The 24,092-nt window shown below is 46.4% G+C and overlaps 2 protein-coding genes across 5 annotated transcripts in view; one reads left to right on the top strand and one right to left on the bottom strand.

The window, feature by feature from the left end:
- The window catches only part of NCBP1 (nuclear cap binding protein subunit 1), a 33,236-nt gene extending 25,660 nt beyond the window's left edge, over positions 1–7,576 (top strand). For all 4 annotated transcript variants that reach the window (XM_054397513.1, XM_054397512.1, XM_054397511.1 and 1 more), the window contains 5 exons: positions 2,245–2,348; positions 2,985–3,099; positions 5,473–5,616; positions 6,280–6,393; positions 7,445–7,576. In XM_054397513.1, the coding sequence (XP_054253488.1) occupies positions 2,245–2,348; positions 2,985–3,099; positions 5,473–5,616; positions 6,280–6,393; positions 7,445–7,558 (591 nt within the window). In that variant the 3' untranslated portion in view covers positions 7,559–7,576. The remainder of the gene's footprint in view (positions 1–2,244; positions 2,349–2,984; positions 3,100–5,472; positions 5,617–6,279; positions 6,394–7,444) is intronic.
- A 4,547-nt stretch (positions 7,577–12,123) lies between these two features.
- Positions 12,124–19,594, bottom strand: XPA (XPA, DNA damage recognition and repair factor). The gene is made up of 6 exons (XM_054397646.1): positions 19,429–19,594; positions 18,869–18,985; positions 16,347–16,452; positions 14,550–14,715; positions 13,778–13,895; positions 12,124–12,291 (listed from the first exon to the last, which is right to left on the bottom strand). Exons 1-6 carry the CDS (start codon positions 19,592–19,594, stop codon positions 12,143–12,145), a joined length of 822 nt encoding a protein of 273 aa, XP_054253621.1. The 3' UTR covers positions 12,124–12,142.
- Between the last annotated feature and the right edge of the window lie 4,498 nt (positions 19,595–24,092).

Below are 24,092 nucleotides of genomic sequence, written 5' to 3'. Positions count from 1 at the left end.
AGTCCAGCCCTCGACCCAGCACTGAGGGGTCAACACTAAACCACACCTCCCCAAGTCTGTAGCTCCCCGTGGGGTTGTTGTGACCCTGGTGCAGGACCTGGCACTTGGCCTTGTTGAACTTCATACAATTAGCCTTGGCCCTTTGGTCTAACCTGTCCAGATCCTGCTGCAAGGCCTCCTTACCCTCTAGCAGATCAACACAGACACCCAGCTTGGTGTCATCTGAAACTTACTGAGGGTGCCCTCAATGCCCTCATCCACATTATTAATAAAGATACTGAAGGGGACCTCTTCCTCTTTCTTCCTTTGTGTTGCTGCTTGACCAAACTCGAGATGGAGGTTTCAAACCCAGACTAAAAATCATGTCAGATTTTTACAAATAAATCAAGGTGGCTTTTAAAAATATCACATGCAGGAGATAGGAAGGTCTGCTGTCCTACTTGATCATGGAACTTAGGTTTTCCTCTCTTGCATTTATTACAGTTCAATCTTTTTGCTTCTGGTCATGCACTTTTTCTGTATCCTGAGTCCACAGCCTCCTGGGCACACAGAAGAAATGATCCCTGGAGAGCAGAGCACTTGTCCAGGGTCTTGTTTTCATGCTGCTCACCCTACTCCTGTGTCTATAGGAACATCCTTTGATTTCATTCATGCTATCAGCAGTATTCACAAGGCATATTGTGCTAATGAGTGACTTGTGCTGCAGAGGGTGACTTAGCAATAGCAATCAGCAATCCCTGGACCTGTAGGTAAGGTTGTGGTGGTGACTTCAGGAAGAGAAACCTTAACATTGAGATGAGAAGTTTTCCCTAAGTTCTCGGTCTGTGTTTATTGGAAGATCAGGTTAGGTAATCAGAAATTCTTCCTGAGAATACCAAAGGACAGATAGAGCATAGGATGCTATCCTGGAACTTGAAAGTCAATTGCTGAGTCTTCTATATGATTCATTCAGTTATTTTAATTTTTCTTCCTTAAAAGGAGCTTTGTTACACTTCCTTATTTGACAAAGGGTGGCTGTAAGCATAAATACAGTGCAGGCTGTGGTTCTTAAATACTGTGGCTTTCGATCACATGAGTAACTAAGATAAGCCTTTTTTCTGAGCAGCTTGCAACTGCTTTAGTCAGTAACTCCTCTCTGCAGTTGCCTGCAGCCCCCTCTAGAACCACAGCAGTGCCTGCAGCAAGTGGAGCACTTCCACTGCCTGTGCAGCACTGACTCTGTCCTCTTTCAGGTCCTGTAGGGAGAAGCTAACTGTCATGTTTGAAAACCTGCAGCTGAAGGAGAGCCAGCTCACAGTAGCTCCTTCATTATGGTTGTCTGGCACATGCTTTGATGTCAAAGACAAGAATTTTGTCTCTAAGGCCTTGCTTTGAGAATCACATAATTGTTTTGGTTGGAAATGACCTCTAAGATTGTTGAGTTCAACCATCAACCCAACACCACCATGGCCCCAGCACGGCCAACAAACCATGTCCTAAAGTGCCATGTCCACAGTTTCTTGAACACCATCAGGACAGTGACTCCACCACCTCTCTGGGCAGCCTGTTCCAATCCCTGACCACCTTTGCAGCAAAGAATTTTTTCCTAATCTCCAACCTACACCTCCCCTGGCACCGTTTCAGGCCATTTTCTCTTGTTCTGTCATCTGATACTAGAGAGAAGAGACCAACCCTCACCTCACTCCTGTCAGGGAGTTGTAGAGAGCATTGAGGTCTCCCCTCAGCCTTTACTTCTCCAAACTGGTCGATCCCAGCTCCCTCAGCTGCTCCTCACCAGACCTGTTCTCCAGACCCTTCACCAGCTTTGTTGCCCTTCTCTTGATCTGCTTCAGCACCTCCATGTCCTCCTTGTAGTGAGAGACCTAAAGGTGAAGCCAGTATTTGAGGTGTGGCCTCACCAATGCTGAGTCCAGGGGCATGATCACTTTCCTTCTCCTGCTGGCCACACTATTGCTGATCTGGGGTGCTTGTATTTGTTGCTTTTGTATGGAAGTGTGTGTGCTAAAGATTGATACAAGAAGTAGAAAAAGTTGTGAAACAAAATCAGAGTAGCTTTATGTAATTGATCAGATCCCCTATTCAGAGCAGATTTAGGCTAGAACTGTCCAGCTTCCTAAAGTATTTGAGATGACCCAGTAATGTCACTAATGTGGAGTTGCATCAAACCATCTCAGCCATCTCTGCTTTTATCTGAGGCTGCAATACTTCACACATCCTCTGTTCAATGTCTCCCACAAAACACAGATGATTGCTGTGCTTGTGGACAAGATGATTCGGACACAAATCGTTGACTGCGCTGCTGTAGCAAACTGGATCTTCTCCTCCGAACTTGCCCACGATTTTACTAGGTAACAAGAATTTGTCTTGGGTTGGTTTTTTGCCTCTGAATTACTGTTTTAAGTGGCATAGTTCTAATCTGAGATAATTGAGTAGTGAGGGGGGGGGTAGTGCAGTTGATGGTTTTCTCATTGTACAAAATACATACTTCAGCATTTTCCTTCTGAGTTGGGGTATGAATGTGTATGTGACAGTGCAAGAATGCTGCTAGCAAGTCATTTTTGAAAGTGACCTCTAATCAGCCAAAGCAGAACGAGACTGGAAACATTTCTAGTCAAAGCTGCTGGCTTTGTGGAGCTCGGACTTTGGCTGAGGTGTGTGTCTTGTACTGCCATTGATACATCACTTACTGAGAACAGGTGATGTGTTTAGTGTGAGAATTCAGTCTGTTGTTGATAGTCTTGCAGTATGGGTACATAATACAATGCTGGTTTGAAAGATGATTGCAAAAAAAATAGGAAATAAATGCTAGTTAAGCTTTCTTACATTACAGGTGTGCTTTCCTACACACTGAGTGTTGTTCCCTCCAGTAGATGTCTTACATGATACTAAGCTTTAATTTTTAACCCCAGATACAGACACTACCTCTAGTTTTCTATCTGGGGGTGCTGTGTAAGCTATTGTTTTGAACTTGGTGCCTTTCCTAGGTTTTATATCTGGGAGATCTTACATTCCACAATTCGTAAGATGAATAAGCATGTTCTGAAGATTCATAAAGAGCTGGAGGAGACTAAGGCAAGACTGGCCAGGCAGCACAAAAGGGTGAGTAATTTCTGTGGTAATTTTGTATTACTCGAAGCAAAGTTATACCAAAACTTGCACGCTGTCAAATTGTGACATTCAGTTGGTTTTGGAAAAGACTGAATAATTATGTTTATGAGGAAGCATGTCTGTCATCATCTGCATCACCAAGACATCAAAAAAATGGATGCATGTTCTCCATCTTCCCTTTTGTTGGTAGCTAGAACCTAAGAATTCAGTTAAAAGATTAGGGAATTCATAACACCTCTGCTCTGTTCAAGCCCTCTCTCACAAGCTTCTCTTCAAAACAAGCATGTCTTCCACTTGCCTTCTAATCTGTATTCCCATTACCTTTATTAGATAACAATGGGAGCAGTTACAAATCATTTATAGTAAGTTCTGTTAATGAGTACTCTTGTGGCTTCCATGCAGAAGTGCATGGAAACAGCTATGTGCCATGGGAAAGTTGGCTGTTACCATTCTTCTGATGGGTGCTGATGGATTCTGACACTGGCATCTCTCACTTCCTTCTTCCAGCTTTACTGAACACCTTTGCATGATCTGGATTACTGTATACAACAAACTGATGAGCAAGCAGCTGCTGTTGTGCTCTGTGGTCCCAAGTGGGGCAGTAAAATGAGACAGGAGAGAGTCTTCTGTGGCAGCTGCAAAAGATGAGGCCCAAGGAAGCTTGGCTGAATGCAATACTTAATTGTGATAGAAAGGAGTCAGTTTATGAATATGTTGAGACTTTCAGAGAGTAAGAGAGATTTTTCTTTGTGCAGTCTGTGAGTATGATTACCTACATAAAACCTTTAGCTAGCTCCAAAGCTTTGGGCAAAGTTGGTATCAGAATTTGGCACGTGGCATGGAGGCTGTTTTGAAGAAACCTGCACCAGTCAGTCATTTTTCCAGAAGTTTCTGTTGCGAGATCACTAATAACACACAGCTTGCCAGCGTGGCTTCATCCCAGCCCATTCATCTCTCCCAGCAACACCCATCCTAGTTGCTTGCATCCTCAATCTGCATTGATCAGCAGTTAAGAAATTCCTGTGACTATTGAAGGTCTAGATGCAGTCATTGATCCTTGTGTGAAGCAAAGAGCTTCTCTGGAGTCTCTAAACAAACATACCATTGTTTTCATTGCCTTACTGAGTGCTTTAAATGAGTATTGTGCCAGAAAGAAGCATTTGTATGCAACAGTGAGTAGGTCTGCAAGCTGTTGCTCAGCTGCATGACCATCCCTTTTAGAGGGGATAAGATGTGGAGTTTTGATGACCCCAGCATGAAGTGAGTTGCCTTACTGCTGAAGTGTCCAAGGCTTGTTTGCTTTCCCTTAGGTCCTGTTGGTCCTTTGGTGTCTTGAGGCCAGAAGAGCTCTGTAGATGGGAGAAAAAAGCAAATTCCCTTAGCAAGAATAAAATTAAATTCTCACTTGCTCTGGCAAGTGATTTTGGTTTCTGATGGTGAGCTGAATTTGCTTTGCAGCAGGGCCATGTGTTACACATGTTGTGACCTGTATTGGTCACAAGTGGCACGTGCTCCTTTTACAAATCCTTGAAGTTTTGAGCTGTTAATTTGTGGGTATTTTTGCACAGAAACACTCCAATGAGACTGGAGAAGTTTTGAATATAACCACCACCCATAGATTCTGTCTTTCTTCCTATATTCCTTGTATTCCTCTGTCAGACTTTGTTAGCTGAGCTTCTATGTCTGGTACTTTGGTGTATTTTGAGGGTTTGGTTGTTGGTTTGCTTTGGGTTTGAGGCACTGAGAAGATTCCATGCTCCTAGTTAGCAGTTTGGTGTCCATGCAGATCCTTTCTAGCATCCCTTTTGATCATGAGTTCAGGAAGTCCCCACTTCAACACCACACACTGCAGTCTCCAGTCTTCCTTTACTGCCAACCAGCCAGACTCGTCTGAGTTCTGAGTTCTCAAAGTGCTTTGTTTCTTGGAGCCCTGAGATTCCAGAACTGCTCATGGAATGGATTACCTGCCCTGCTGCAGCAGACACCGTTTACAGAATCTATGTTTTTTAAAATTTTCTTTTAAAAAAGCCGTTCATTATCTGGTGGTGATGAAGCCAGCACTGCTATTACCTTTTACTGTATTTCCACTAGGTAAAGGACTGGTAAATCTTTAAAGTTGCTCTGAAATCTTTGTAACTTTTTTTCAGGGCTTTCCCATTTTGGCGTTTTTTTCCTTCAAAATTTCTTTTCCTGCTTTAGTATCAAAGTAAACCTCCTTCAAAATGCAGTACTTGCCGAGTTCCAGAGCAGCTGCAGCTGCTGCTCTTCAGTTGCTCTGCAGGCATGTGGAACTGGAGGGCTTTACCAGTATCCACATGTATCCAGGTTGCTGGCTAGTTACTCCTGTGTCATTGTCACTTGCAGCGAGACAGTGACGACGATGATGATGACGATGACCGAAGCAGTGACAGGGAGGATGGACCCCTGGAAGAGCAGATAGAGCGCTTGCAGGAGAAGGTGGAAACAGCCCAGAGTGAGCAGAAGAATCTCTTCCTTGTTATATTCCAGGTAAGGATGGGCAAAGTCTCTTCTCGCTTGGAAGGTTTTACAGTTGCTTCATTTATGAATTTTCAGTGCAACTTGTTTCTCAGGCACCTACTTGGGCTAAGAATATTGGAAGGGGTTGGCAGATTTGCTACAGATTAGTTGGAGTCAAAGATTGCTCTGGAGCTTGACCAGCTCAGTTTCAAGTGCTGAAGAGCAGAGTTCTGCTAGTAGCAGACAGTTTCCTGAACAACCGGAATTTATTTGCTTACTAAATTCAGTGTTTGCCAAGCACAATAATTCATAGATTCATGGAATGGTTTGGGTTGGAAGGCACCTTGAAGATCGTCTAGTTCCAGCACTCCTGTCATGGGCAGGGACACCTTCCACTAGATCAGGTTGCTCAAGGCCTCATCCAACCTAGCCTTGAACACCTCTCAGGGAAGGGGCATCTGCAATCTCCCTGTGCAACCTGTTACAGTGTCTCACCACCTTCACTGTAAAGAATTTCTTCCTAATCTCCAGTCCAAATCTGTCCTCCTCAAGCTTCAATCCATTCCTTTGTGTCCTGTCGCTGCAATCAATTCAAAGCTTCTGTCTCCCACCCCAGATCTTACCTGAGGTTAGGACCCTGCTTTCTGAGGAGACTTAAGTATTGTTGTGGGCTTTTTTCCCCCTCTCCTGCAGCGTTTCATAATGCTGTTAACTGAGCACTTAGTGCGCTGCGAGACCAGTGGGATTGATGTATTCACACCTTGGTACAAGAGCTGCATAGAGAGGTTGCAGCAGATCTTCCTGCAGGTATGTTGGTGCGGGAGGGCTGTGGGGCAGGGTCGTGCCGGCCAGACGAGTTTTGTGGCTGGAGAAGTGAACACTCCATCAGAACGGCAGTAGGTGGCAGCAGCACATTTTCTCTGAAGGCTGCTGTGGGGCTAGGTGGTAGCTCTGGTTCTGGGGTGGAATAACTGGTCCGTGATTAACTCCCACGCTGTGAACGCATTGCAGAAAGACACCGAGGTGTGATCACAGATATTGCTGAGCTCCTCCTGTGTTTATATGAAGGAGAAGGTTTGAGTGAATAAAAATACTCAATTGGATGTCTATTCTGTGATTCTCTTCTATGCTTCTAAGGGTTTTTAACCCTTTTTAACCCACAAAAGGGTCAAAACAGTGCAGAATTCCTTTTAGTAAGATGCATAAGTATCTATTAAACATATTTTTTGGGTACTTGGCTCTGTATGAAATGAGATAACAAGCACAGGTGGCTGGCTGAAAGTAAGGACAATAGAAAATTATACCTGTGCAGGCAGAAGATGTGTTGTGAGAATGAGAGTGAGAACTATTCACAGAATCACACCATGGAAGGCACCTCTGAGGACCATCTAGTCCAGCCCCCCCCTGCTAAAGCAGGATCACCTAGAGTAAGTCACCAGGAACATCTCCAGGCAGGTTTTGAATGCCCCCAGAGACAGGAGACTTCACAAACCTCTCTGGGCAGCCTGTTTCAGTGATCCATGGTGGCGTAACAGGCTTCAGAGGCAAACAAATACCACGATTCTCCTGGGATATCTCTGCAGTTGTGTGGTGCCTTGTGGACAATTCAGAGCCCAGAAGTGAAGAGCTACAGGAAGCACAGTGCTTCTCAAGACAGGGTTTCAGCGCATGTCTTCTCCTAGCAGTCAGCAGTGGCTCTGCACTACACTTGTCAGTGGCTTCTGTGCTGTGCACATGGGACAGTTTTGATGGAAACATTTGACCTGTGATGCTTATGTCTTGAGAATTGTCTTTCTGTCCTTTTATATGAATGAAAGCAGTAAAGGTTTCTGTTTTGTTGCTGTTTTTCATCCCCCAGCATCACCAGATAATCCAGCAGTACATGGTGACCCTGGAGAACCTCCTGTTTACAGCTGAACTGGACCACCACATACTGGCTGTGTTTCAGCAGTTCTGTGCTCTGCAGGCTTGAGGATTGTTGATGGGCACAGTCTTGCCTGCAGGACTTTAATGAATTGAAAGAAAAATGAATTAATTTTTCTTTATTTTTTTTTTTTTAAATGGGGATAGAAGAAGTTTTTTGACTTAAGAAAACTGGCTTTGTTGTGCTCCTCTATAAAACAATGCAGTGCTCTAAAACCCACAGCAAACTGTGTAAGCATCGTATAAGCCTTACAAGATATGACTGATAGGGGGTAGATGTGAAGTAAAAAAAAAAAAAAAAAAGAAAAAAACAATTATTCTTCATGTCTTTTTGATCTGGTTTGACTTTTAACTTCATGGTAATATTTTGTTGTTGTTGTTTCTCCCTTCTTGTTTATATAAAAATAGAAATCAGGAAAAAAAGAAAAAAAAAATAGAAAGAAAGAAAATCCCCAAAACCCCAAACAAACATACAAAAAACCCCAAACATTTGAATTTGTTACCTCTGCCTGGCCCTTAAATCCTAAGAACTGCAGAAAGGAGAAGCAGTTCTCAGTGTTTTGTGAGTGTGAAGGGGAATGCGCCTTCTCAGTGAGCCCTGTGGTAAGTTCTCTAGTATGGTACAGGACAAATGTCTTTAATTTTGGGCATGTGAAACACTTTGAGTGAAGCTTTCAGAGCAGTGTAGAAGCATATTGGATTTATTACCCAAGCCAGCTAGATTTCCACAGTGGAGAAGGTCACAATTGGGTTGTTTTGTTTTGTTTTGTTTTAAATGTATTTGTCTAGTGTTTTATTACAGTAGCTATAAACAATCAGTAGAAGAACTTCATGGACAGCTTCTGAAACCAAGTGGATTGAACCAAGTGCCCTCACCTCACCTGGCTTAATAGCAACTGCTTTGTGGTGGCTGCATCTGCTGCCCTTCCCTTGCTTTCAAAATGTGACAGCAGCACTTGGCTCCGGTGACTTCAGGAAGCATTTTAACGCTAGATTCAGTCTCACAGGAGATGCAGGCCAGGAGAAACACCTGAACATAGAGTAGCCTTAGTTTAGAGTTATGCAATTAACACCTACAGAAAGGCCAAACCAGAGTGGTCTGTGCTAGGGTGAGCAGCAATGAGTGGCAAGGACACTGCCTTAGGTGCTCAGGTCCCTCAGTGTGTGGTGTATTTCCCAGCTGTTTGTGGTCCCTCACCTCTGCAGATGAATGTTCAAATGATTTCATGCCCACTGCTATTCAGTTCACGCTTAGAAACATGATGAGCTTTGAGTAATTTTGTTCTTGTACCAATTTTTCTCTTTTCCAAGTACTATGCCTGGTGATGCATTTCATCCATTTGCTGACCAATCGACCTCCTGATCAAGCCAGGAGGGTGAAAACCAGAACTTCCTACTTTGTAGACCGAAGTTTGTGTGTGGCCCTGTCCCAATCCCATATATCCTCCTAGACTTACCTCTGTCCCTTCTGCTTTCCCTGCTTGCCCTTTCTGATTTGATTGACCCCTTCCCCCTTGCTCTGTTCTTCCAGGGGATACTCTTTAATTGTTGTACATTTGCTTTATGCAAGGGTTTTGTCAGTCATGCACAGACTTCTGCTTCAGATCTTTCTTTGTTATTGAGTAATCCAATAGTTGTGTTTGTGTTTTAGGGTTGGTTGGTTGTTGGTTTGTTATATTTTTCTTTTCCTAAGAAATACTGTTTAATACTGTTAGAGGTTTTAATTAATAGTAGTTTGGGTTTTTTTCCTCACTGTCTCAGCTCAATATCAGAGTTCTGGTTATTAACTAATGGTAGGGATGGGGGGGAGGGGAGTGTGTGTCTCATCTATAAATGTGACTTCTGTAAAACTGATAACACAGCTCAAAACCTGCAAACCTGTAACTTCCTCTGAGCCTTGACAAATTACAGGTGTTGGGGATCCAGCTGCAAATGCCTGAGCGTAATCCTGCAATTTTCTTTTTTAAACAAAAAACAAACAAAAAACCAAACACAATAACAAAAAAAGCAATGTCTTTCAAAACTAATTTGACTTCTGTGGTGAGCAAGGGCTTTGGATTGCATTGCTTGAGTTTGTTGGACAACCTTCCCCTCTTTGTAGGTCCAGCAGTGTTACACCTGACCTGACTGGGAAGCTGGCTGGATCTGTAGGGAGGAGAGGGAGATGCTTGCATAGCGATACCTGGTGGCTTTAGCTGGAGAAACTTGGAATGGCTGAAGCATGAGGTGTTGGATAGATTAAAGATGCTGTAGAAATGTGGTGTGGTTGGGAAAAAAAATGCACAATTAAAGACAAAAATAAATGAAGGTGAAGCAGGTTGCTACTGGGAGTGTTTGTCGTACCTGTGTTTGCAGACATTGTTGCAAAGCAGTCATAGAATGCTTTGAGTTGGAAGGGACCTTTGAAAGTCCTGTAGTCCAACCCCCCTGTAGTCAGCAGGGACATCTGCAACTAGAGCAGATGTCCTCAGAGCCCCAAGACAACCTGACCTGAAATGGTTCCAGGGATCGGGTATCTACCACCTCTCTGGGCAAGCTGGGCCCAGGGTCTCACCACCCCCAGTGTAAAAAAATTCTTCCATCTCTCTAGCCCTTTTAGTGCAAACCATCACCCCTTGTCCTGTCACAAGTCTGTCCCCAGCTTTTTTAGAGGCCCTTCTAAGTACTGAAAGGCCACCAGAACGTCTCCCTGGAGCCTTCTCCAGGCTGAATAAACCCAACTCTCTCAGCCTGGCCTCACAAGAGAGGCCTTTCAGCCTCCCCAGCATTGCTCTGCCTACTTTCCAACAGGTCCCCAGCTCTACTGTGCTGAGCACTCCAGAGCTGCCCCAGCACTGCAGGGGAAGTCTCAGCAGAGCACAGCAGAGGGGCAGAATCCCCTCCCTGCCCCTGCTGGGGATCAGCCCAGGACAGGGCTGGCTCTCGGCTGGCAGCACTCAGTGCTAGTTTCCAGCTTTGCACCCACCAGCACCCCCAAGGCCTTCTCCAGAAGGCTGCTCTCCACCCTTTCATCTTCCAGCCTGCATTGATACTGGGGCTTGCCCTGACCCATGTGCAGGAGTTTGCACTTGGCCTTGGTGAACCTCATGAGGCTGATGTGGACCCACTTCTCTGGTGGGCACGGTAGGGCTCTGCTGGTGTGAAGCAGCTGTTTTTAGAGTGGTTCTGTTACCCTGTGCTGCTGCACGTATCCTGACACAGGAGCCTTCGCTACCTGCTGCTACTGGCTGGTGGAACAAGCTTCCCCAACCCACGCAGCCAAGTGAGGCAAGCTGGCCTCCTGCCATGAGCCAAGCGGGTGCTGATGTGGAAATTCTCTGTTGCCACCTCCTGTCTTCTGGGTGGTGCCACTGCAGGCGAGGCCAGGGCGGGCCAGTGGCACTTGCCATGGGGTGATTGCTGCAGCCTGCCTACAGGGAAGTGACTCAGCAAACACCGCACACCACTCAGCTGCCCTGAGAGTTCTGGGACCCAAGACACCACTGAGTCATGGAACCATGGCCTGGAGGACTACCTCTAAAAGCTCTGCCAGGACCTGCCTCCTGCCCTGCAGCCAACCCTGCGTGCTGCTTTCACAGGCCTCACAGTTCTCTGAGCCCCTTGAGTCTGATGGGAAGGTTCCCCTGGGCTGCAGACCACAGGAGAGCACTGAAAAAGTGCAGATCTATTAGTGGAATCATATGCCCTCCCCAGAGGACTTCTCTCCTGACACTCAAGTCCCCCACAGCCAATGGCCCAGGCTCCCCAGTGAAGACCCCAGAGAGTGCAGGGACATCTGCCCCTAGTTGCAATGGTAAACAAAAGCAGAGGTGCTTCTCCCAGGGTGTTCCTTCACTTCGGCCACTTCCAACAGCGTTCCACAACAGCTGTAAGGTCTGGAAGATTTGCATTGGGAGAAATCTACACTTGAAAGGAAATCCACCCTCGGCTGAAAGGAACCATTTGGGCGCACTTAAGAGCTATCTCCCTTGGAATGCATCTTCCTCCCCCTCTCCTCAGGACAGCTCTTTGTGCTTTTCATTTACAAATTTCTGACAAAGACCACAGCCAGCTTGGTCTCAGGTCCAAAATTTGGTTAAAAAAAAAAAAAGCAGCAGAGGAATCTCCCCTGTGGAGATGTGTCAAACCCTCCCCAAGAGCTTGTGGCTTCCCTTTTGAGAGAATTTTCCTTTAATGGAATTGAATTGCCAAAGTAAAGCAGAACCTGCTTCACGGAAGGGTCTGCATACATGGATTTACATCAGCTAGCTCTGCCCTCTGGCCAGTCACAGTAACTGGAAACCAGATAAGAGGACAAAAGGAGGAGCCTTCCTCCTCTAGCAGACAAGTAGTGTGAAGTTAACCTTAATTTAATCAGCAGCCGAAGCAGAGTGATACCAATTTATCTTTTGTCCTACAGGTTATCAGTTAATTGAACCGTTGGGTGCCATCTATCTGCCCTGAGACCTTGCTTAAAAGCAAAACTTCCTCTTCTCTGCAGAGCTTCTTACATTTGAGGAACATCACTCTTAGAATCTGGCAACTGCTTCTTCATAATTAGCATTTATTTGGCTTTAATACAAAATACCATTAAGATAATTAAAGTAAAAAAAAAAAAAAAGTGTGGGGGGGAAAGGAGAATGAAAAAGAAAGATTACATCTTCTCATAAGTTAATTCATGGCCACATACAGTACATGTCTTTTTATATGTATCTTCATCAATGTTTTCTTCTGGTCCATACTCATGTTCATGGATATTAGTTTGTTTCTTCCACAAGCTACTCCTCACAGCACGCCGCAGTTCTGATGAGAAATACAAGAAAATATCGAGATTTTAGTAATTCTTAAATAAAAGCTTAATTTTTAGTATACACACACACACATATATACATATATACACACATATATAATTTTTAGTAAGTAATTTTTAATATATTTTTATAAATAACTTTCATATAAATTAGAGATAGATATATAGGGGGGAAAATTAAATCTCAAGCTAAGCACCTTCCCAAGGGTTACAGATGACGACCTGGCTTCCCTAAATTTTTGGTGAGAAGCCTGCTGCTGCAAGAACAAGCTTGGACTTGCCTTGCAATCTTCACCTTGTTTGCGTGTTCTGAAGGGTAAGGAGCTACACACACTGACAGGGAATCTCACAGCAGAGGATTTTCCATCTGGACCAAGCACATTGCCCACCACCTTGTGGTTTGGGGTTTTATTTTTGTGTGTGTTGTTTTGTTGGGGGATTTTTGTTACTCAAAGCCATTCAAAGGTATCAAAAAAAAAAAAAAAGGGTGGGGGGGGGGCGGGGGAGGGCAGGTAGAAGGCAGAGGAGAAGGTGGTTTGAGTTTTGGGGGTTTTTTTTGTTTTTTTTTTTGTTTTTTTTTGGTTTTTTTTTTTGTGAACCACCTCATTGTTTCACATGACCAAGAAGGAGTACTTCTCATTCAGGTCACAGTAAGCCTCCCAAATGACTTGGCATTCTGCGAGTTTTTTTGCCCAATAACGTGAGCTGCCTCTGCAGCAGCCGCAGTGAAGTCAGCGGGATTTCAAGAAGAGACCAGGCTGGCAGCCCAGCCCAAGATATTATCCGGATGTTGCAAGTGGGTGGCAAAGCATTCCCCACAGCCAGAAGAGAGTCACATTTTTTGCAGCCAGGGCCATTCAGCCTGCAAACTGTGTCATGTTAAGGCCTGTACTCGTGCTGAACCCTGGCACCTTGGACTGCAGCCTGCTGCCAGCCCTTCTGTGGACCAGGGATCAAGGCAGGCCCTTCTACGCTGCCTTGAATATTCTCCTCCATGTGAATTTATCAGGATGAAAGTTGTCAGGATCATGTAAAATAGTGGCAGAGGATACCATGAGGGTCTGGTAAAGGAGTAGCTGGGAATAGTCTGAACAGTGGGAAAAGGCACATGTATAGCAGGATTCAAAATCACATCAATCCGTGTTTGCCTCAAGCCAGTACAAGGAACAATTTATGGCACATTTTGAGTCAAAAACACCAAAATGAACCATCCTAGGTGATTCCTGTAACTTCATGTTCATAGGACAAGAGACTCATTCAGGTTATGAGGTCAGACCAGGCTGCTCCCAGCTTTCCCACACAGCCCTTGAAAAACCTCCATTTTGCCACATGGAAGGTTTTCTAAACGCCTTAATCAGATGCAGAAAGAAATCCAAACAGAACTGCACTTTGCTGTAGGTACTGCACTATGTGAGTTTAACCCTTTGCCTTTTAACTTTCTCGTCAAACTTCTCAGTATTTTAAGTTTAACCCTTTTACCTTTAACTTTCTTGTCAAACTTCTTCTGTTTCATCTTCTCTCTGCTGTCACGACGCAGTTCCTTTGCTTCTTGCAAGGATTCCTCACTACCCCAGACTTCAAGGGAACGCTTGATTACCTACAGCATGGACATAAATGTGTTTGGTTTTTCCCCCCGCTGAAATGATAAAAGTAAACTATTCCAACTCACAAATTTATTTTCTTTCCCTACACATACAGAAGCCAACACAGTTTTGCCTCTTGTCTCCCATCTGTGGAATTCCTTCTGCAGCAAGAGGTAACATTTTTAATTATCAGCTAGATGTAACTTAGGGAAAAAAAAAAAAAAAGTGAAACCCAGCTGCAGTTCTGTGCCTATTCCACTAAAAGCAGCAAGCAAAAATTGACCAGAGGCCTGGAAAACCGACTTGCCTTGCCTGCTGCCTCTGGAGGCAGAGCTCCTAAGGCTGTGTCTCATAAGGCCGCAGCTACAAAGGGCCATAAAACAGCAGCAGCTGCCCTGTGCTTTTCAGTGCTAGCACTGAGTGACCAGCCACATTGTGACCTCTAAGTGTCCAGACCTCTAAGGTCCACCAAGATCTTTAAACTGTTCTCAAAAATTTCTAATAATTTCGACCTCAGCTCTTTACATTAACTATGAAGAAATTTTTCAGGAGCCACGGATAATCTGCTTGGCTCTGACAAAACCATTCAGAAGTCAGAGCCCAAAGTGACACCATTTTGACTACCAAAAAGTAAGAAGAAATCTTAAATACTCCAACGGTTTCTATACCTGCAGTTTTAAATAAAGCTTCATGTCACCCCATCGTGAATTGTGAGGGTTTTTCTTCACGATAAATTTGAGCACTGGCTCCCTCTTGTCTAAGTCACAATCTTTAAGGAGATATTCTTCCTTTGCTTCTGTCCTTGTTATAAGCTTATGCTTATCTTCAGGATCTCTGAAAGATGTAAAAGAAGGGTGAGAAAGCTCTATCTGAAAACCACACATTAACAGCATCTAAGCCCCCATCACCCCCAACATTCCTGAAATTCAGGCAGCCCTTAACTTTCTTTGCATATGCAAACAACTTTGGATTCAGAGAGTCTAGCCAAAATCCAGGACAGGCTTCCTGAATTTAAGTTTTAAAACTCTCCCGTTTGAGCAAAACGCAGGCTGAGGAGCCTGTTTTTCTGGAAGGGCTTTTACTCTTACAGTAGGGCGTTAACTGAAAACTTAAAAGGAGTATGAATAATTTTTTAGGCATCCACCTAACCCAGACGCAATTCAAGAGGACAAAAGTAGGAGCCCCACACATGGCCAGGGGAGAAAGAATGTGTAATGTGAGACAGGTCGGATCACCTGAGAATATACACTCCATATGCTTCTAGATCCCCGAACGAGATTAGCAACACAGAGTACTCCTTTCTCAGTGCAAAGCAGTAGGGCAGATGTAAAATAAAGACCTTAAAAGACTCTTTTACCAGGCAGACAAGGGAAAAAACCGCGCAACCACGAGTTAATGAAGGGAAAAAAGAAACCAGCCCTACATTTACGCAATCCTGACCAAAGTACAACCGGCATGGCCTGAGCCGGAACAATCTGCCCAACAATAAGTGCTAACAACAGCCATCAAGCAAGCGCAGCTTTGTCTACAACTCAAAGTCCACAGCAGAGGCTAATGCACCACGGCATCTCTTCAACGTTCAGCTGCAATAGCTCCTCGGTCGAAGGAAAACCACTCCCAGCCCTCTCGACATCCTTTTCCACCCATCCCGTCTCCCAGAGACAGCACTTTTGTCTCTTGACGGCTGTGGACTGCCCACACCATGTGCTCACCCCTGACCGCTCCCTGCAGTTAAGGGAAGAAGCTCCGAGCAAACTCCGAGCTCCAATCCTGGGCTTGCCTTTTCTTCCCCCCCGCCATCCGCCCATTCATTCCTGCACTCACACGTGGCTGTTCCATTGCCCTGGTTATCTCGATGGCTTTTGGAGCATTTTTCTCTGTTCGAGATAAGAGTGGAGATTGCCTCCTGCTCAAGGTCAAACTCCTGCTTACCTTGCAGGTCAACCAATAACCACCCATGATGGGGGTACGGGGGGCTCTGCCCTCTGGCCCCCACACCACACCATTCTTCCCTCCCCCACCAGGCCCACCAGTGCCGACCAAAGTACCAACTTCCCTTGGGTTAATCCATCGGGACAGCAAATGCTCTGCTAATCCCCGCGCTGCCTCCAAGAGCAGATACTGTGTTCTAGCCGCTTTAGCAACAGCTCTGCTCTGCAACCAGGCATTTCCAGGCTCACACACCAACTGCTCTCAAAGACAATGACGTCTCCACCATGTTATGTAAAGATCCACTGCCATCCCCTACCCCAAGACAGGTTCATGAGACACTGCTCCTGGTTCTCATTCCGTAAGGGAAATCACCAAGAGTAGCACCTTCCAATTTACTTTCTCAGTCAATATTGTTACTGAAAAATTGTCTCATTGCCGACAGCCTTTTTAATGGAAGAGAATGATGGCAATTAAATAAATGATAATCAGCAACCTTTTACTGAAAGCTTCCCTCTCCTGATTATTGGCAATACCTGCAATTATCACATGTTGCCCAATCAAAGTGCTGCATTAGGTAGGAGTCCATGAATTCTTTGCCACAGTCTCCACAGATGAGATAGTCAAATTCTAGTACAGGTGCTAGTGGGAAAAAAATTATATATGTATGTATTTCTTTTTCTTTAAGGAACTACCACGTTAAACACAAGAATCTGGAACTGGTATTGAAGGCAACTTTACTAAAATTCACATTATAGCATTCATTACAGACTAGTTCAACTCCTCTAATGAAGTTTTCCAGGATACAGTACAAATCCAAACCCGTTTATAATGCAACGATAAATTTTTTTGTTCAAGTATTGAGTTTCAACAATCAGACACGGTTTCCATTTAGACAGTTTAAAAAAAAAAAAAAAAAGGAAAGAAAAGAAAAGCACAAAAAAATTTCCCTCCTTTCCCTATATAACGTGCTTCCTATCCCCTCCTCCCACTTCCTCCACTCCAGCCCTCTCAACAGAGGTTCTGCCGGCAGGAATGGCAGGAAGAGGAGAAGGGGATGAGGTCCGAAGATGGTGGCTTGAGCAGGAAGTGATACAGGAGCTGCACTGGCAGCTGAAAAGACTTCTCAGGACTGCTCCAGTTTTCTCGCTAGCTCAAGCCACGCCTGCCTCTCCCTAGACGAGCACGATGGAGGCCTGGGGCGGCTGGCAAGGGCCTCGTCTCTTCTGGCCGGCAAACATGGAGGTGGATGGCCAGAGAGCTGCTAGGAGTGGAATGGGGATGGAGCTCCACTACAATCCTCTCCCCAAGCCCTCTCAGCACTGCTCCAAGCCCAGACTCATTTTAGTTGCCGGCCATCAGTCCTGGCCTCATCCTCGGCGGGTAGATCCCCTCCGGCGACATCGCCATCTGTTTTATGCTCCGTGGGCCACCTAGAAACACCGAGCGAGGCAACCGCAGCGAGGAGGAACGGCTCCTCCAACACCTAACATGGCAGTACTGGCACAGAAAATGAATTAAAATAAAATAGTAAGGAAAAAACCAAATCAACATTTTTCATACAGTCTCAAGAGGTGAAAAAGGCAGGCAAGGCTGCAGATTATTAACAATACCTGAAAGGAAAGATTTAATGCTTGGCATACAGCACCAGACATTTTTAATAGCGTTTGCATTTACGGCAGGCTCGATCAAGGAGGGGAAAAAAAATAAAAAAAGAGAAGAAAAAAAAAAAAGGCGACATTTTCCCAGCTAGCGACAGCAGGATGCTCCATACTTCACATAGTCATGCTCTTACATCACGTTTCATCATTTAAAGCATCACGCCCGAACGCAGAGGCAGTTTTATTAAGACAATGACATTATGAATTACACAGCAAAAAATAAACCCCCCAACCCCCGCTACACACCCTTCAGAGCAAAGGCATTCCCGATCCTGCTTGGCTTATTTAACAAAATTAAAAAAAAAAAAGGGGGGGAAAAAAAAAGGAAAAAAAAAAAAAAAACAAGAAAAAAAATGCTGCCTGTCGTTTACGCTAATGAAATCTGGCGATTTCTAACAAAGAGACACTGCACCAACTGCCCTGCTTGCTGATTCAGAGCGGAACAAAGCAAGACAAAGGCAACCCCGCAGAAGAAAGTGAGTCTATTTTGGGAGCCTTAACTCCTCCATTTGCTTTTTTAGGGAGGAGGGTGTGGGGCGCTGGTGAAAAGGCAGAAATATCGCGAAGCTAAAATGTCGAAATCCCCCAGCAGATAATGCTTTAAAATACCCGATCGGCAACTTAAAAGCTTTTTGGTAACGACGCAGCCGCGCTCGGATTTGGGCACAAAAAGCTCGAAATTCACATTTGAAAAACGAACCCGCGTTAAATTTACATCTTACATCCATCTTTAAAAAAGAAAAAAATTAAATCCCGAAAGAAATAGCAGAAAATAACGTTTTTAGAAAGAAAGAAATAAATGGGAAAAAAAAAAAGGGAAGAAAGAAAAAAAATAACCCATGCTGCTATACCCAAGGGCACTGGCTGTGTCCCACTTCCACGGCTTAAAATTCTTCCTTTTTCTTTTTAAATTTTTCTCTTTTTTTGGTTAATTACCCGGTATTTTGCTGTCTGCTGAAGTGCTGGAAGGATCGGTCGCGATAGAAATGAGGAGCATCCAGAGAGGAACGCGTGAAGAGGAAGATGAGAGAGAAGGGAAGGAGGAAAAGAAAAAATAACCACGAGGGAGGGGAGGGGAAAAAAAAAAAAGATGGAGGAAGAAAGGGAGGAGAATTTAAAAAGAAAAAAAAAAAAAAAAAGCCCGGGAAAAAAAAAAAGGGGCGCCCAGCCCGCCCTGCTGTGCTCACTGTCGCCCCCGCGCCTTCCTGCCCTCCCCCGCCGCTCCACGCACACGGCACCGCCTCCTCCCGCCGCCCCGACCACCTCTTCCCTTTACCCATCCCTCGAGAATCTTTTTTTTTTCAGCCGCATTTTTGAGGTTGTTTTTTTTTGGGGGGGGGGAGGAGGGGGGGGGGCGATAGGAGGTTTTTGCAGGTTGTTTTTTTTTTTTTTTTTACCGGGTGGATGAACGATTTTCTCAGCACCCAGCTCTTCCTCCTCCTCTTCTTCCTCCTCCAGGAAGAAACCCCCTCCCGTATCCACGACCTTGGGGGGAGCCCTCACCCGCACGACGCCTGCAGTTAAAGACAAACCCAGATGCCGCCGTTAAAGGGCCGCGGCGGGAGGAGCCGCCATCGCTGCTGCTGCCGCCGCCGCCGCCAACGCCGACACCGCTAGAGGGCGTAGGCACTAAGCCGCGACGCGCGCGCACGAGGTCCCCCTCCCCCCCCCACGTGTGGGGAGGAGGAGGAGGGGGGGCCTCGCGCGCCGCGGCGGCGGCTTTCCTCCCTCCCCCCCTCCCCCCCCGCCTTATTCCCTTCCCCCCCCGCTTCGTCCTTTCCCGCTCCCTCTCTCCGCCGCCCCCGCCGCTTACGCGCCCAACGGCGGCGCGACGGCTAAATTTATCACCCCCCATCTCATCCCCGCTTCCCATCTGTGTCCCCCCCCACCTCCCCACCACCGAAAAAGAAAGAAAAAAGGGCGCGGGGAGCCGCCTCCACCGCCGCCGCCATCCGACCTGCGGCAGGGTAGGGCCGAGCCGCCAGCCGCGCCTGCCGCAGTGCCAGCGCCCGCTGCCGGTTCCGCTCGATCTTCGCCAGCGCCGCCGTCGAGAGGGGCGGGCGCTCGCCCTTTGCGATCGGAGGTGCCTCTTCTGCCTCTTCCGTTAAGGCTGGAGCCGCCATAGCGGCGGCGACGGCTGAGCCGCGCGGAGCCCCGCGGATCGCCCCCCTGCTCCAGCAGCGGCGACTCGCCCTTCCCCTCGCCGAGCCGCCGCCGCACTGCGCCGGCGCAGAGAGGGAAGCGGGGGAGGGGGCGAAAGGGGCGAGGCCCCCCGCGCCGGCGCACAAGTGTCACTTCGCCTCCCCGCACCGCCACGGCGGGCTCCGCCCCACCGCCGCTGCGTGGGGGGTGCCGGGAAGTCGTGGGGGGCTGGGGGGGTCTGGTGGGGCGGGGGTTGGGGCCTGCGTGGCGGTTGGCCATGGGATAGGGGGACTAGAGACGTCGAGGGGTGCGGGGGACACGACGGGGACCGGGGTTTGTAAGGGGTGGGGTTGGGGGGGCACAGAGAGCTGTGGCGTTGGGCTCGGTGAGGCGGGGTGGGGGGAGGGGAGCCGATGACCCTGCGATTTCCGCGCTGGGCCGCGTGTGCTGTTTCGAGCGCTTTCTGCAGCGAGCTCCCGCCTCGCCGTTGAGCAACCCTCGTTAAAATACAACACACACACACAAAAAACCCCGCCACCCAGCCCTACACAGTACACCACCTCCCTCCTCACCCGGTACGGCAGGAATTCCTTCACAGCGTCACCCGGCCAATGCCCCTTTTGTCCCCGCCACGCAGCGCGGGCTTAGGTCTGCCCTAGCCGAGTGCGGGCATGCGGCGGGCCCGCCGCGGCCCTGTCGAACTCTCGCCGCCTTTGGGCTCACAATACGGAGATGGCGGCAATGCCCACCAACCCCGGCTTAGGGCGGGAACCGGCAGCCACAGGTGGGGGTGTTCGGCCTCAGGGCTGCTCCCCGAAACCAGAATGGCTGTGCTGCTCTGCGGGAAGCCGGCCTGCTATCGCCAGAGGCGGCCGGGGGCGGGGGGGTGTAGCCCGCCGTCCCCCACCACAGGTCTGCCAAAACCGCTTCGGCCACGTTTTCTTCCCTGAAGAAACTGAAGTGGTACCGTGGCTGTAGTGGTATCATGGCCGTACCGGCACCAGTTTTCCACTGGTATCGTGCTTGCATTAGTACCATGCCTGTTTTATCACCGTGCCATGTGCTAGTAGTATGCCCGTATTAGCACCATGCCTGTACCTAGTACACTCTGAGTACTCCTGTACTTAGGACCGTGGCTATTACTGGTACCGTGGGTTTCTGCAACCCCGGATGATCTGAACCATGCTCGGTGCGAGGACCGAGAGCTTTTCTTAACCAAAATCCCTATTGCTACCCTTAATGGTAGTGTTGGATTCACGCGGGCAAGTGCAAAAGAGAAATAAATGGAGCCTGGAGCCTTCCTTATTGATGAGCTACTGCGTAAATGGCTTTGTCATGCAAATGTGGCTCTAAGCCACTTTCATATAAAGCCAGCTTAATACCGAATAGCCAAGTGATCCTTCCTTGTCCTCCGTTAGGCAGAGCCTGCCCTGTCCTTGAAGCCACGGAAATGAAGACGTGGGTACAGACGCCTGCTCCCTACCTCCATACCGAATTAGTGTGACCTCACAGCACAGAGAGGAATCTTCCTCCCCGCCCCCCTCCCCCCACCCCCCCCCAAAAAAAAAGTCTCTCACATTAAATTAGTTTCCTGCCAACCCTTCTTTGCTGTCATCAGAACATATCCCTAATGCCTCTCCGTTATCGTCCTAAGTACCCACAGTAATTACCTGCATCAACTGCAGGTTTCTGCTGCGTCAAAAAAAAAAAAAATCCTTTTTCTTTTTTAGTCTGTCGACCACGTTTGGCATTAACTTTAAACAACAGCCAGCAGAGTGTGCTGTGGACGCTACAAAAAAAAAAATCTGCTTCTGGGAATTTTTTTAAAAAATATGTATATTTAAACGCAGATGAAGACGTTTTAAGTGGTTCAAACATTTGCGTGAGCGGTAGATAGTTCCTCCCATCGATTAAAATACTTGTCACAGATTGCAGAACCCTCTTCCTTAAAAAGCAATAACCCAAGCCGTACTAAACTGTCCACTTTCAAGCGAGGTTGCTTTTCAGTGTTTGCATAAAGTTGGAGGAGTGCCACGGTGAACGTATCCAAACACCTTTCACAGTCAGAGAAGAGCCTAGAACACAAGGCTTTTAGTAGATGAAAAACATAAATTATAACCCTGGATTGCAGGAAGCGTCTTATGGAATGGAACTGTGTGAGCACACGTTTCTCCAGCCTCCTTGCCCTCTCCTTTGTGCTCACTGGCGCTGGAGTTGCAGGGGGATTGGTGAATACTTTGGAAGTAAGTAAAATAAAAGTTGTCTGAAGCAAGTAGCAAAGTGTTTGCTACGTGATTAGGAAATGGAATTGTTTGCTTGAAAAGCACACACACTTATGTTTGGATTCCTTATTTTGTTCTGTCGTCTTTTTTCCCTTGATTCTCTAGGCCTAGAAATTTACAAAAAGGTGAACTTTTGATTTTTTTTTTAAATTTTCTTTTTTTCTTTTTTTTGGGTGGTGGGGAGGATGGTGGTGGTAATTTCAGTATCATTCACAAATCAAAACCAAAACCATGTTAAATAGAAGTTTGGGATCCTGCGTAAAGTGTTCGAAGGGCAGGACTTTGTTGTTTTGCAACCGAACAAATCAGGATTAAAAAGAAATCAGAAGATGCAAACAAAAGAAAATTTAGAGGCAAGGCACTCTGGCAAAATTGGCTCTGAGCTGCAACTATCCACAGCAATGCAGCTGGTGCTTTAATAATTGAAACTGGTCTGGAAACTTATACTAGAGGGTTGGTTGTTTGTTTTTCAGTTTTTCAGGGTCAGTCTGGCTGGGCAAAAGCAGCAGAATATTCTCCCCCAGCTCTGCTTCCAACCAGAATTAATCAAATACAGTGCCCTAGATTTTCTTGATGATTGGAGAGGCCATAAAATTAATAGTTATGCATTAGCACGGGGTCACAAACCATCTCCATATGCTCTTCTCTGGTCATGTGATAATACCCACAATTAATATTAAACACACACGGCTGATAGGTGCACGTAAGTGAATAATCCTAATGGCTTCTTTTGTTTTTCAGGTGCTTCATGCCAAGCAAGTCCTTGGTATTATTTGGCTGCTGTTAGCCACGTTTTTAAAAAGTGGCTGTGGTTAACTGGCAAGTGGCGACACGCAGTACTTCATAGCCATGGAGAAGAGCATCAGAGCAGCTGAGTGCAAGGAGGCAGCTAAGCAGTGCTTGGCAACTCATCCCTCCCTTGGAGAAAAGGGTAAGCAGCAAGATGGGAAATGTTTGCTGACTGTACAAAGCTTTTCTTTTTTTTTTTTTTCCTAATTGGCAGGGGTGAGGATCGTCTGTAAAGAACTGTGGGTGATTAGGCAGTAAAAACAAGTAGATAAAGTACAGAGGGTAGATACATGCAAGGTAATTTATGTTACATAAATGATAGTGATATCTGAATTGGTCACTTCCCCCTCAGGAGCAAGGCTTGGCATATCTGTAGCTTACACAAACACCAGCTTGGTGTTTGGACAAACAAGGCTTGTTTTAAAGAGAGGGATGGAGAACAAAACAGGGAACATATTTATGACTCTCCACAGATCTGTGGTGAGCTCACACCATGAGCATTGTGCCTGGTTGTGTTTCCTTTCCTGCTTCTTAGAAAGGAAATACTGGAACTGGAAAAGGATAATAAGGATGTTCAGCTGTCTGACTTCATGTCTCCTGAAAGGAACAATGCAGCAGGCTTGCAGTTTTTACTCAAAAAGAAGTTACTCGAGGAGGATACACCCAAGGCCTGTCACATCCTAAGTGACATGGGCTGGATGTGTTGCAGTGCCTTTCTCAATGGCACCCTGGGTACAGAGTGTTACTCTGGGATGCAGGGGAGATTGGCCAACTATTTGGAAGAGGGCTGTGTTGAGAGTTAATGAATAAACACTCTTTTGGGCTCAGGAAATGCCCAGAACTGAAAGCAGTTGGAGGCTGTGGGAGGTATTGTCTATTTACCTTGCTTTTCTTTTCCCTTGGTGCTGTCCTGTAGTGGAAACAGGACATTGGGCTGAACAAGTTCTTAATCTAAGGCAGTACACCTCTTCCTCTGTGTTTACAGAGAATCATGCTGCAGATGATACTTAAACACCTGGAGTCACAGGTAAGCCTGCGTGATGGGGTCTTTCAAGCCAGATTTAGTGTTTATCTACACCAAGATTTGTTTACAGATCAGTTGCTGTGCTGTATATTTCTGTTTTCCCTCATTTCTCTGTGCCTACAAAGTCTGAACAGCAATCTGTATACAGCTGCATTGTAGTTTGCACACCTACAACCAAACCATCTTTTGTCCTCCTGCAGTAAAGAGATTTGTTCCACGAGAAACAGAATCAAAAAATCACAGCACAGTTAAGGTTGGAAGGGAGCTCTGGAGATCCAGATATGGAGATCCGGTCCAACCCCTCTGCTTATGCAGGTATGCCTAGATCAAGTTACACAGGAACACGCCCAAGTGGGTTTTGAAAGTCTCCAGAGGAGGAAACTC

The sequence above is a fragment of the Indicator indicator genome, chromosome Z (genome assembly GCF_027791375.1).
Source record: "Indicator indicator isolate 239-I01 chromosome Z, UM_Iind_1.1, whole genome shotgun sequence".
Classification (NCBI taxonomy): Eukaryota; Metazoa; Chordata; class Aves; order Piciformes; family Indicatoridae; genus Indicator; species Indicator indicator.
The sequence above is the reverse complement of the archived record's forward strand: the minus strand, read 5'-3'. Positions and strand labels throughout refer to the sequence as shown.

What these genes read in the sequence shown, in the direction of transcription:
- XPA (XM_054397646.1), bottom strand. Translation starts at nt 19,594, where the DNA reads ATGGCGGCTCCAGCCTTAACGGAAGAGGCAGAAGAGGCACCTCCGATC. An exon ending in GCAACATGTGATAATTGCAG is followed by an intron (nt 14,716 to 16,346) that starts GTATTGCCAATA and finishes TACATCTTTCAG; the next exon opens with AGATCCTGAAGATAAGCATA. An exon ending in AGCTTTATTTAAAACTGCAG is followed by an intron (nt 13,896 to 14,549) that starts GTATAGAAACCG and finishes TCCATGCTGTAG; the next exon opens with GTAATCAAGCGTTCCCTTGA.